The following is a 13,542-nucleotide window of genomic DNA, read 5'->3' on the forward strand; positions in this document are numbered from 1 at the left end:
GTTTGATTATGATGTGAAATAACTTTTCATTCAGTGATGTGGTTTGAAATAACTTTCCTCCCATCCCCTCTGTCCCTAGTGGGCGACAGTCACCTTCAACCTTCCGCACCATGTGCTGAAATCGGTTGCCAGTGCCATTGTGAACGAGCTGAAGAAGATTAACCAGAATGTTGCTGCCTTGCCTGTAGCCTCGTCCATCATGGACAGGCTGTCCTACCTCTTACCGAGCGCTCGGCCCGAGCTGGGGGTGGGCCCCGGGCGCTCCGTAGACAGGTGAGAGCAACAGGTGTTTGTTCCCAGCCGCAGGGAAAGAGGGGGGAACTGCGGGTTGCTTCTGATGAAATCAGGAGCCCCATTTCAGATGTGGCATTTTATAAAGGTGGCCCTTGAACGTTGTTTGGGACCACTCATGTTATTATTGTGCGTAATCAATATTAAACCCATTTATTTTCCATGTGCTCTCAGCCTACAGTGTTTAATGTCCATCTTGTTTTGATGGGTTCTGTCCCACGTCACTATGTTTCATACTCTGCTCTTCGTCTGAACGCTGAAGTCCTCCCCTCTGGCCTCACTACAGATCACTAATGTACAGCGAGGCGAACAGGAGGGAAACGTTTACGTCGTGGCCTCACGTGGGCTACAGGTGGGCTCAGCCAGATCCGATGGCCCAGGCGGGATTTTACCACCAGGTAGGCAGTGTAAGGACCCTTTCCCTCTCTACTTCACTGCTTTTGGATTCGTTGAGGCATGCTGGATGAGGTGCACCTGAGGTTCCCCAATGCCCTGTGGATTCTCAGCCTCTAGCTGGGTCCTCAGGAAGTCACAAGGGCTGTGATCAAAGGTTCAGAGCTTTGAAAGTTCACTTTCCTGGTGCAAGCCAGGTGTCTGAGGGTAGATCTGGACCTTTGAAGATTTGTTACTTTGTAGCAGTAGCTGTAATTGTAGTTCTTAGTTTTGTTTTTAATTGCCTAATAGCTTTACTCTTTTGGTCAGTAAGTGCTGATACAGTATATGCCTTAACAAATAAATGTAGAAGCTTGGGTTAACCATCCACCTGTCTCAGAATCACCCCATTGCACTGGAATCAAAGTGAAAGCAAATAGCAGCAGATCGGGACAGTGCTGTGGATTTAGAGAGATTAATCCACAAAATCATGGCATTATCCCTGTTCTTCCTGGTTGTGGTTCAGATACTAGAAGCTAGTCCATTACATGAACTTTTGAACTGCAGCCTCATCCTTCCACTATAAAACATGTTTTCGTGGTTTTCATGAAACTGGTGCTCTCTTAACTCCAACTGTGTGGTTTTCTCCCAATATTTATCACATGCAGGGTACTTAACAGATGGTGTTATTGGCTTGTTTTGTGAAGCTTGCAGGTGTAGGGAGAAGTGCTTGGATTGTGGTTTTGTCTGATTTTCAGATATTCTTTGCTTAATTGATTATGAATATCCATTGGTGCAAACTTCTGTTGAATGTTTTACTGTTTAAACCCCCTCACTTTCATTGTAAATTAGGATTTGGCCTTGTATAAAAAAAACTTTTTTTAGTGCAAGCTCTTCACCCAAAAGTATTAGCACACAACAATCAATGTTTTCTCTTTGGGGAAAAAATAGTATGGTGTGTTTTTAACTTTGAGTTACTTTTATGATTTTGAAGTCTTGATTATTAGCCCGTTAGTCAGGTTTCAGCAGACGACCGTAAAGGTTTTGCTTGGCCACAGAGGATACAGTCCCAAAGCTTTGGGTATTCACTGCTGGGCCACATCTCACTGCAGATGGGCAGGATTGCATTACCTAGGCAACGTGTTCTATGACTTAAGTCTTCCATGTTACACACTTGGTTATGCTTACTTAAGAATTCCATAGCTTTTTCTTGAAATAAAAATGGTTTTACCCGAGCCTTTTTCTCTCATGTAAAAGTTTACAAAATGTAAATGTTTTGCTTTTCTATTCCTTAATGTTCTTCTTAGAGATAGAGTGCGCTGATGTGTTTCTCTGTCTTTTCTAGCCTGCCTCCACGGGCGATGACCGGGCCATGTGCTTCACCTGTAGTGTCTGTCTGGTCTGCTGGGAGCCCACAGATGAACCTTGGTACGTTGAAACAGTCTAAACACGATCAGCGGACACCTCACAGCATCCTTTTAATGAATACTAGCTACATATTGCTCTGTAGGAATAAATAGATATAGAAACATGCTTTGGAGCTGTGTATAAATCATCTTTACCTGGGGTTCACACACCCCCTGGGGGTGCGTTGTGTCTCTTCGGGGGGTGTGAGACAGGCCAGATTTGTTTTAGAAGATAAATCATTGAAAACCCCAATCAAGCCCAGCCATGAACATACAACTGCAGTACTTTTATTCGTCAAACCTTGGTGTTTAAGGGTAAACTTAAGAAAGTGTGATTTTTCTTCTATTCTTAATTTTACTGTGAAATTAAAATAAATACATAATTCTCTTTTGTTCTGTAGTTATGGTATATCTTAGATTTCAAGAGCTGACCTATCTCACCGGTTTTTGATAAGGGGTGCAAGATCATTTGTGATCGTTTGAGAGACAAAGGGGTGCAGCTGCAGTTAAGGTTAAGAGCCCCTTGTGTGCGTGGGTTAAGGAGAAGAATGGGGGTTTCTAATAAACTGCTGCCTGACTGGCTGCAGTCGTAGAGAAGTAAGGGTTCGACAGGCACCGCGGGTGTAATCTAAGTCCTTAAGTTCTCCAGAGGTCCAACACAGCAGCTTTCAGTGCAGAACTGTCCTCCGAACCCGCATGACAGAGAAATCACCACTTGCAATATTACAGGCCCCTGGGCTTTGTAAAGAAGGTTTTACATGAATGCATTAAACATACCCACTTCAAAACAAGGAAAAAGAATTAAGCTGGCTGCAGGGAGCTTTCTGCCAGAATACAATTTTCTCTTCCGCTTTACATACATAAAAAAGATTCAGGAGGTCTTCCTCTTTAATGGATTCTGGACCCAGGAACACGCTTTGGCTGCAGTGAGAAACTTTAGCTGTTTTACAAGACATCAAGTTCTCTCTCTAGGTCGGAACATGAGCGGCATTCCCCGAACTGCCCGTTCGTGAAGGGGGAACACACGCAGAATGTCCCGCTGTCTGTCACCCTGGCCACCAGCCCGGCACAGTTCCCCAGCGTCGACGGCTCGGACAAGATCGCCTGCTTCGGGTTTGGGAGCTGTCCTCACTTTCTCGCTGCTGCAACGAAAAGAGGAAAGATATGTATATGGGATGTGTCCAAGCTCATGAAGGTAACGTCCCAGTTCTCTGAAGTGGGAAGTGTTTGTTCTTTAGAGTTTTCCACCGTGAAATATAGGTACAAGGTGAGCTTACTTGCTCTATGCACCTGCTTAACATGGACCTGTTAAAATAGTAACATTTCAGTTTCTTTTACATGTTTTATTTTTAAACCAGCTCGTTTGCCCTTTCTAAAATGTCATTAATCTGTCTTGCATTTATGTTTTTAGGTGCACTTGAAGTTTGAAATAAACCCTTATGATCCAGCAATTCTGCGTCAGCTCATTTTGGCAGGGGGTGAACAAGGCTCTGCGACAGAGTCACGGAGACCAACTTTAGCTTGGCTAGAAAATTCTTCCACCTGCTCAGATATACCAAAACTAGAGGGAGACAGGTAAGCCTCTTAGGGTGGTTCTTTAAATTGATATGGACACCCTGTCACTCTTGAAGTTATGAAGTCTTTCTTATCATTACTTTAAAACAGAGTTAAGCCATTCTGAAGATTTAGTAGCAGTAAGGAGATCACAACCGTTTGTGTCAATAGATAAGTTAAAGAACTGCTGTTTAACGGATCTAGAAATCTGTGGGAAGTAAGTGAATGAATTGCTTTTATCAGTGTTGCAAAACAAAAATCGTAGAATTGCTTACTTGACTTTTTCTTTGATTATGTGCAGGTGGTGAATCTTCCATTTCCGTGTTAGTCAAAGCCTTTTTGGCTTTAGAAACCTGCAGTCTTCTAATGATACACCGAACCCGAAGTTATCGGCACCTTTCTAGATAGTTTGGATTTTTAAAAACTTAGTTTTATGCTCACAGCTAGAGTAGAACACCTAGAACATGTATTGTGTTATGTCAGGATGTTTCATAGTAAATTAAAAAAATGACAAATGATTTTAAATTCTTGTTTGCTAGTGATGATCAGTTGGAAGACTCAGACAGTGAGGAGCATTCCAGGTCAGAATCTGTGACAGGTAAGGCTGTAAGGCGTTCCTTTTGCATGAGCACAGCTAGCCCAGAGAGATGAAGAATTATTGATCTGTCTCACAGAAGATTACATCCTGATTGACAGGATTTGACAGGTTTTCTTCCTTTCTGTCATGTCAATGACTCTTCACAGAGTTTTGTAAACGTCGGATTATAGCACGTTCCTACATGTTGCGTAAAGATTACGAAAGTCCTGGGGTGATCATGTTTTAGCCTTTTGGTTGGTTTGGGATTTTGTCTTTTTCATTCGCACAAGTCTAAGAGTGTCTTGTCTTCACTGCTCCCCTCTTCTGCTAACAGGGCAGGCAGCCCAGAAGGAGAGCATGGAGGTGAACCTGGGCATCACTGCTCTCAGCATCCTGCAGCAGCCAGAGAAGCTGCAGTGGGAGGTGGTGGCTAATGTGCTGGAGGACACGGTCAAGGACCTAGAGGAGCTGGGTGCTAACCCTTCCCTGGCTAATGCCAAGACTGATAAAGTGAAGGAGAAGCACGTAGAACATCACAACATTCCCTTCCCTTGCCTCCTGGCTGGGGGGCTCCTGAGCTACAGGTCCGCTGCTAACTCCCCTCTTAGCGGCAACTCGCGGCGCCCGCTGGACGGCCTGTTGAGGACTCAGGGCGAGGGCACGGAGCCGGGCTCCATTGAGATCGAGTCCTGCAGCAACTCGGAGCTGAGCTCCCCCTTGGTGAGGAGGACTATGCCTGTGCTGCTGCTGTACAGCATCAAAGAGTCGGACGAGAAAACGGGTAAGGTTTTCACGCAGATGAACAACCTGATGAGCAAGAGCTTGCACGATGAGGGCTTCACGGTGCCCCAGATCATTGAGATGGAGTTTGACAGTCACGAGCAGCTGCTGCTGCAGGACCCACCTGTCACTTATATCCAGCAGTTTGCAGATGCTGCAAACTTGGTCACCATGGACTCCGATAAGTGGAGCTCTATGGTACCCAAGCCAGGGACACTGGTTCAGTGCCTGAGGCTGCCTAAACTCGTGGAGGAGGAAAACCTGTATGTTGACTCCATCACTCCCTGCACTGATGGAGTCCACCTGCTGGTAGGGCTACAGTCCTGTTCTTTGGAGACCCTCAGTGCAATAAATCAAGTGGAGGCCTTGAACAACCTGAACAAACTTAACTCCGCTATGTGCAGTAGAAAGAAAGGTGAGTTTGACCCCATCCCTGCTTTAGCCAATGGCGCTGGTATCAACATGGTGAAGCAGGAGTCGCCGACCAGCACGCAGACGCCTCTCATCATCCCGCCCGAGCAGAGGGTCGTGAGCGGAGGCTACCTGGTACTGTACAAAATGAACTACTCCACCCGGATCGTCACTCTGGAGGAGCAGCCAGTCAAAATCCAGCACATCCGGGACCCCAAGGACGCCGTGACCTCACTCATTCTGCTTCCGCCCGATATCCTGGATAACCGGGAGGACGACTGTGAGGAGGCCCTCGAGGAGACGCCCCCCGCCCTCAAGAACGGGAATGCTAAGGAGAAGAAGCTGGACGTGTCCGGCCTGGGGCACTTGGTCGTTACAACTCGGGGAGGATACGTCATGATCCTGGAACTGTCCAGCCTCGAGGTGTTGGCCAAAGTCGAGCCTCCAAAGAAGGAGGGGACAGAAGAGCTGGATCCCTTCGTCTCCGTGACCTACTGCTCCGGGACGGACAGGCTCTGTGCCTGTACAAAAGGTAACGGCCTTCCCTGTGCGCAGGGTTCATTTTTCCCCTCGATAGCAGTGGCGGTATTTCATTATATTAGTTAGTTTCAGTGTAACTGAATTCTTCTGTTCTAGTTTTGCTCCTGTAGTGTTTTACAAAATCATAAAAAAACGTTTTCCTGCTGGAGCGGACTTGCGCTTAATCCCTTTGCCATTTTAGATATGTTTATGTGTAAAATCAAATCCGTGGACGTGTTTAGAGATGTTCCCTACGTGAGAGGAGAGGTGGAGCAGAGGGATGTTGAAAGCGTTTTTCAGTCTTTTGCTTTTTTGAATTCTACCTTTTTTTAATGAGCTTACTTGTGGTCTGAAATAGTGTCTCCGCTCTATAGACGTCCTACTGTAGCAATTGAGGAAATCAGTATTTATACAATGTTATTCAAATTAATTAACTGTTGAAATCTCAAATTCAGTAACGCTTGATAGAATTAGACTTCAGAAAAATTATATTTGTGTAATAGGTGTAGTTTAATGTACGGTAATGTAAGTAATGAATAAAGTCTGAGAATGTCAGAGGATGAGTAGTTTCCTTGGTCTTATTTCTTATGGAAAGAAAGTGGAGAGTGGTTGTGCCAAGGTTTAAGTGAATAATGAAATGAATATAAACATTTTCATTTCCTAGTTTGTCTCATTAAATCATGAACGGATAGTTGCAGACAGTTCTTAAATTCCCTATGTATGAAAGCACTGTACTGTTCTTATTTTTTTTCCTTTCAAAGAGGTAACATCAGCTGTAACATGAAAACCAAAATGGTATTTTCAGGATTTCCTAAACGTATTGAAGGCACCTTGTTCTGTAATCGCCATTACCCCCTCTCTCATCTTCTCCTGTGTGCAGTCCCTTTCAGAAGATGGTCTTTTTAAGTTGTGTTCGATCCCATGTGCGAAATCAACTTGAATCTTTATAATCTGTTAGTTGTTGTGGTTTCAGGGATGGAGTTAGTCACAACAGAGAATAACGTGTTTATAATTAGGCTTTTTTTTGCTACACTACAACTCCTGAAATGTAGCAAGGGGATATAGCTTCATCAGTTCAAAACCTGTGCTTTTGAGATTATAAATCAGAAATACCCCACAGCACTCCAATCCACATTGTCTCTGAAGTTGCAGTTTGACACCTTTTCCAACCCTGCAAATCTTCACTTTTTCTAAATTGAGTATCCTCCTGCCCCTGTAGGGCATAATAAAATTGACTGTGCACGATTGTGCAAGCTCAGTAGTAGCAGAAAAGCGGGCCTTTTATGTGCCAAGGTAAGAAGAAGTTGAAAGCGAGTTTCTGCCAGGTGTTTTCTACCTTTATTAGCTCTTTCTAAATGTTAGAAAAAGATAAATACATAACAAGCATTTAAAAACTTGCCGCTCTGAACATGTTTTTTGAAGTATAAGTATGTTTCTGACATTGATTAAATATTTCCTGGTACTTGAATACTCATGTCTGATTGCGATACTCTTGGGTGACTTTCACTGCTGCACAAGCACTGAATCACCTCATTAGTGAGAGAGGTGATGACATTTGACAGGTGAAAATCAAGAAAGACAAACTGAGAAGTCAGTATGACCCACTTATCCAGAGAACAATGTCTCTGTGTTTTGGTGCACTGGAGGAACACCTCAGATGGTCTCTCCTTTATTCAGACACATCCTGACCCTCATCCTGCTTGTTTATCACTGGTTTTCTTGTGAGATGACAATTATGCCACAGGTGTCCTGCTTGTCAGACATGAGCACGTTGAACATCTGGGGATGAGTCAAGTCATTGAAGTTAAGAGTTTGTTAATTTTTTAAGGGCTTAATTACCTCTTGTTTCCCAGGTGGAGAACTTCATTTCCTTCAGATTGGAGATGTGTGTGATGACATAGATGAGACTGACATGTTTGTAGACGGCCCCCTTTCTAAAGGGACGGAGCAGCTGCCTGAAGGCAACCGGCCGTCCTCCAACCCTTCCAGTCCAGGCATCACAGGTGAGGGTCCCGCGGCGCTGCTTCTGAAAACAGCTGCACAGCTGGTACAGTACGTTGGCTTGGCGCTACAGTCTTTGGTTTTCTTAATCAGAATCGGGACAAGAGAACTGTGCACATATAAATGTTCTGGTTAAGCAAAAGACAGCCCTAGGAAAGAAGCTGTTAAAATACCTGTTGCTTCTGGTTTTACTAGACCAGTGGTTTACGAAACAGGTGGCAACCTGGGAGGGAGGAGTCATCAGCAGTCTTCCAGGCCTCATACTCTGGAGCTGCACAGGTTGTGAATGGAGGGCAGATGACAGTCAAAGACCCCTCTCCCCAGAGTGAAGAGCACACTCCAGTTTGCCTGTGGAGCAGGCAGATGTGTTGCCAAACCAAACAAACGGTTTTAGAGTCAGAATACCCTCAATAATGGCTCTGTAAAGCTGGATCACAATTAGTACAGATACACCTCTGTTGGCACAAAAAGTACGTTCTTTGCTGTCCTTCGTTTGTGATACTGGTGATATTTATCTGCCATTTAAAGGTAGTAGAGATTATAACTCCACCACTCCCACAGCCACATCACTGATTACCAGGGAGTTTTGGGGGAGTGTTTTCGGAAATCAGCCGCCGTTTCCACTGTTCTGAGGGTGTTCATCTCCAGTGGTTGTGAGCAGCCGTGATAGCAGGCGACTCCCCTTCCTGCAGTACGCGGCCTCATCCTCGTTAGTGATGAGACCTGCGAGGGCCGTGTCACGCCATGACCTGCTGGAGCTGCAGCCGCGGGCGGGGCAGGAACAGAAGCCCCCTCTCTCACCGCCAGGCGGGGGTGGGGGTTGGGGAAGGCAGCGCAGGCAGTAAGGCCGTGTTGTGCGCGGTCTCCCGCAGGCGTGGATCTCCTGGCGGACCAGGCGTTCAGCGCGGAGACGCTGACGTCGCTGGTGGAGCTGACGCGCTTCGAGACGCTGACCCCGCGCTTCTCCGCCACCGTGCCTCCCTGCTGGGTGGAGGTGCAGCAGGAGCAGCAGCAGCGCAGGCACCCCCAGCACCTGCACCAGCAGCACCACGGCGACGCGGCCCAGCACACGCGCACCTGGAAGCTGCAGAGCGACAGGTACGGGCGGCGCGCGCGCGGGAGAGCAGGAAGTGTGGCTCTTTAACTCTCTGGGGAGGGGTGTGTGGGAGAGGCGCTTGTCTCGCCAGTGCAGTGCTTAGAATAGCAAGGACGGGGTAGTGTGTGCTTTCCTCTGAATTGAACTCCTCTGTCATGGACGTCTGTTTTGTTGTGTGTCCCATGGGGCAGGCAAAGGAAGGGGCATGAGTCTTGTTTCTGAGGACACATTCTGGCCTCTCAGGACTTTACCAAGTAGAAATAAGTTGGCCATCCTGGCCAACAAGCGCTCCGCGAAAGCACTAAAGACAGGGCCCAGGTTTAAAACTATTAGTGTGTGGGACTATAAGCCGCAGCCTCTGCTCTGTTAGAGCACGTTTAAGGTTTGACCGGCAGAAGCTTCCCTGTTTCTTCACAGCGTGGTCAAATATGGTGGTGAAAAGAATTTGCTAGAAATCTCTGTAAATTTCCAGATGTCAGTAGCAGCTCCATAAGGACAGGGCATTATATGGGAAATGCTGAAAAGAAACAAAACTCCTAATCCTGTGTTTTGATCAGAGTATAACTCTGTCCACAATATTTTAATCTGATGTCTGTCCTATCATAAACCTCCATGATTTCAGAGTGTAGTTCTGGGTTTTGCTGGTAGCATTCTTATTGTACAGTGATTCAGAAATCTTTCTAAAGTGAACATTGAAAATGTTTTGTTGCAACTTCGCTAGACTGTGAAGATTGCAGCTTTTGATAAAGGATTTTATTTTTTGTTGGAAGACGAAATAAAAAAAAAGTGATTGCAGTTTTTGTGTACCTCCATTTTCGGTTTGTATTTAAAATTGTTCTTGTGAATGTATTTAACTGTTTGCATTTGAGCTGGTGAGTATCCAGAGCTGCTAATTATGGTGTGCTTATAGATGGCAGTGAAGAAAAGCTGCTGCATTTCTGTAGGTTGATTTTGCTGTCAGTTATTGACAAAGTCCAGACAGCACTGTTGAATACAGTGTAAGTGATAACATAGTGTCTGTTTGGAAATGCTAGATATTTCTTTAGGTCTCGCCGATAATAATTGACAGCATTCAGACACTTTCATTTTGAAATTATTCTTGTCCTCTCTTAAAGCATTATTAGAGATATTTTTGAGGTTGTATGAAATGTAAATGAAACTTGAATTAAAGTAGAGTGCAGTTAAATTCCCTCCCCCCCTTTTTTCCCCTGCCAGCTCTAGTTGGGATGAACACGTCTTCGAACTAGTCTTGCCAAAAGCATGCATGGTCGGACATGTGGACTTCAAGTTTGTCATGAACTCGAATATCACAAACATTCCGCAAATTCAAGTCACTTTGCTGAAGAACAAGGCCCCAGGACTGGGCAAAGTTAATGGTAAGTAATTCCATTTTTGTAGTGAGGGCAACGACTCGGAGGGGAAAAGTTTTAATAGCGGAAAGGATCAATAAACAGGATTTCTGTAGATGTTATCAGCTTAGTCACAGGTTCATAAGCTTTTCAGAAATATCTCTGCATGAGAATTCTACAACAGATTTCTACCAAAACATTCACAGCACCTTGACTTTATTTCAGTCATGTAGGAGATGGATAAAGAATTATAGATAGACATGACAGCATAGACGTAGCCTGTTATCTTCTTTTTCGTCTTGACGAATGCCTTTAGAGATGACTGTATGGTGCTGCTGCGAGGCTGAGTGACAAGGCACACACTGTTTTGCAGAGTCCGCAGTAGACAGGCAGATCTTGTTCCCCTTGACCCATGCGCTGCATGCCAATGGTGAGAGGAACGGCCGGCCGCTTCTGCCGGACTTCACAGAAGACATCCAGCTCATGGATATCGAGGAAACTCCAGGTGAACTCTTGAGCAAATCTGGTGTTGTGTATGTCCTCACGCTGTGCGTGTAACTGAGAGATTCTTTGTTTCAAGGTGGTCTAACTCATCTGTACATAAGAGAATCACCCAAACCCACCCTTTATGTCCAGATTTCTCTTTAGCTTCTGCCAGCTCCATATCTTTTAAATGAGGGCTGTAGGCACAGAACTACCTTGCTGTTTGCAGACTCAGGTCACAAAAATGTTTTTCAGTAACGCTTCAGTAAAATATCCATGTATTTTTGTGTGTATTAGAATGAAAAATGTAAGTAGCTCTAAAGTGTTAAGAAATACAAGTTTGAACTACTTTTAACCGAGTTGGCTATTTTGAGTTCTTGAATACATTTCTGAAAATTTTCTTAAACAAAATCACTTTGAACCCATCAGAAGATAATCCGTGTACTAAAAGTACACAACTCTCTTGTAGATTTAAGATGCTTGTGGGTTTGGTCTGAATGCTGCTTTTACAAATGATGCGCTCTTCCACACTCCAGCACAGTGCTTTTAAAGGGGTACTGCAGCGCTCTTTTCATATTTTGGGATTAGAAAGAATCGGCGATGATGAGTGCATTTTAAACCATAATAACAGTAACTCGTAAAACCTCCAATTTACATCACAAAATCTCCAGTGACGTGTGCGGCCCTATCACATTTTAAACAAGCAGCTCTTTTAATCCAATAGAAATATTGCTTTTGATATTGAGACAGTTTTGCAGACAAATACTACTTGTTAACTCTGCATGCAGATCACGTTGGAGCATTTCTGCAGTGTAACGTCTGCTGCGCAACCTGTATTTATAAGCTCATACATTACAGTACATTATTCATTATGGAGACTAGTGAGCAGGAAGGTTCACACCACATGACAATTCATGGGAGCTTGAATGGCGACTTTCACAAAGTTCACGATTTTGTGCTTAATTCGAAAACGTGTAATTGTGTAATGTGAGATTTAATAACTGAGAAATTGGGACTGCATACTTTGACAAGATAATTGTGCATCTATCCTTAGCTTAAAGCTGTCACCATGTAATTAAGTCACAGATTTAATGCATTGCAGCTGTATTTTAGGTTTTATAAAAGGTGAAGTACATGTTTTAAATTGCTATGTACCTGCGTTTAGGTACCTGATTTAAAACATGCAGCCTTTATATTAAAATAACTCTTGTACTTTCATATTCTGTATGCAGAAAAATATAAATGTAAAGACAAATGCATATTTATGGAGCAGTACTTCAAAATAAAGCTAGCCAGGTTCTTATCTAGGTTCCAAGTTGGTACATTCAAGTCTTACAGTACAGCAAAATGTATCCAAATACTATTATGAACTCTTTCTCTTTTTCAAGAAGAGTACAGTAGAAGCTTAAAACAAGTTCTACAGACCGTTGTGCACCTTCATGATCTGCAGTTTTTCTCCACATGCAGGAATCAGCCTAAAGGCGTGTCTCTTAAATGTTTATTAAATATCTCTACTTGTTGAAATATTGTCTCACGGAGTGGGACTCCCTGCCGACATTCCTGCAGAAACCAATGTGAAATAATTTGCTAAAAAGGTTGATGTCATTGTCTTAATGGTAGCAGTTTTATTTTTTTAATAGTCCCACTTGGGATCAGTCAGGTTTTCTTGCTTTTATTGATCCGCATGATTTTGACTCCGCAACGTGTATCTTTGGAAGCAGCTGTACGTGTTTCACCCTCGCTCACTCTGTCCACTGCACTAGCTTCATCTTAGCAGAGAATTTTGTTTACTCTTTGCAGTCCTGCCTATCTGGAGTGGTCAGGTATCACAGGGCATCACTGTGTGCTGCAGAGATGGCCCTTGAAGAGATGGCTTCTCCTTTTCATTGGCATTTCAGTTCTTTTCTCTTGCTTTTGTGAAAGGAAGATGGTGTCTGTCATATTACTAATTGAAAAACATCTTGCTGTACAACTGAGACCTATCAAAACTCCATTTGGTATTTTGATAACCTGATCTTTTCATTTCTTAGGTTCAAGACTCTGCTCATTTTTGGAGGATCACAAGGAAGACATCCTGTGTGGTCCAGTGTGGTTAGCCAGTGGCCTGGACCTTTCTGGGCATGCTGGCATGTTAAGTTTAACAAGTCCAAAGCTGGTAAAAGGTAAGGGGACTTAGAGAAAATACCCATGAAATGTAGTGGCAAGTCTTTGTTGTTTTAAAAGTACTCTGAATATTTCTGGGGGCCATTTATTCAAATGAATTTTGTAATGCACTGACTTCCTTCCCTTATCTTTCAGGTATGGCAGGGGGAAAGTATCGCTCGTTTTTGGTCCACATCAAAGCTGTGAGTGACAAAGGAGCAGAGGAAAGTACCAGGCCAGTTGTGAGAATGCCAGCAGCCAAACCACAGAGCAGCAAAACCCACTCCCTTTCATCACTTCTGCAGAGAGCCCAGGCTAGCAAGGTATGTGCTGTCTCTGTTGTGTTCAGTTCTGTTAGTCTCTTAGTGTCACACATCAATAAGGAGATAAGTTAAGAGAGTCTTTGGTGTGCTTCTTCACATGGACTGTTTGATTAAATTTTACATTTGTCGTTCCCCTTTTGCTACCATCTGCCCTTTGAATAGCACAATCCCATTTGGCTTATTTAATCGTGTGGCGTACTGGGGGGAGAGGTAGGTGCTATACAAGGATATTTAAATA

At 44.1% G+C, this 13,542-nt stretch overlaps 1 protein-coding gene across 9 annotated transcripts in view; it reads left to right on the forward strand.

The window, feature by feature from the left end:
• The window catches only part of birc6 (baculoviral IAP repeat containing 6), a 110,977-nt gene that overhangs the window by 12,411 nt on the left and 85,024 nt on the right, over nt 1-13,542 (forward strand). For 6 of the 9 annotated variants that reach the window (XM_015362782.2, XM_069179939.1, XM_015362783.2 and 3 more), the window contains exons 4-16: nt 80-273; nt 578-698; nt 2,009-2,091; nt 3,042-3,264; nt 3,481-3,644; nt 4,163-4,221; nt 4,535-5,923; nt 7,764-7,913; nt 8,784-9,009; nt 10,223-10,383; nt 10,730-10,861; nt 12,870-13,001; nt 13,138-13,304. In XM_015362782.2, the coding sequence (XP_015218268.2) occupies nt 80-273; nt 578-698; nt 2,009-2,091; nt 3,042-3,264; nt 3,481-3,644; nt 4,163-4,221; nt 4,535-5,923; nt 7,764-7,913; nt 8,784-9,009; nt 10,223-10,383; nt 10,730-10,861; nt 12,870-13,001; nt 13,138-13,304 (3,201 nt within the window). The remainder of the gene's footprint in view (nt 1-79; nt 274-577; nt 699-2,008; nt 2,092-3,041; nt 3,265-3,480; nt 3,645-4,162; nt 4,222-4,534; nt 5,924-7,763; nt 7,914-8,783; nt 9,010-10,222; nt 10,384-10,729; nt 10,862-12,869; nt 13,002-13,137; nt 13,305-13,542) is intronic. The other 3 variants (XM_015362784.2, XM_015362788.2, XM_015362789.2) reach the window with 1 other exon arrangement.

The sequence above is a fragment of the Lepisosteus oculatus genome, chromosome 17, assembly GCF_040954835.1.
Source record: "Lepisosteus oculatus isolate fLepOcu1 chromosome 17, fLepOcu1.hap2, whole genome shotgun sequence".
Classification (NCBI taxonomy): domain Eukaryota; kingdom Metazoa; phylum Chordata; class Actinopteri; order Semionotiformes; family Lepisosteidae; genus Lepisosteus; species Lepisosteus oculatus.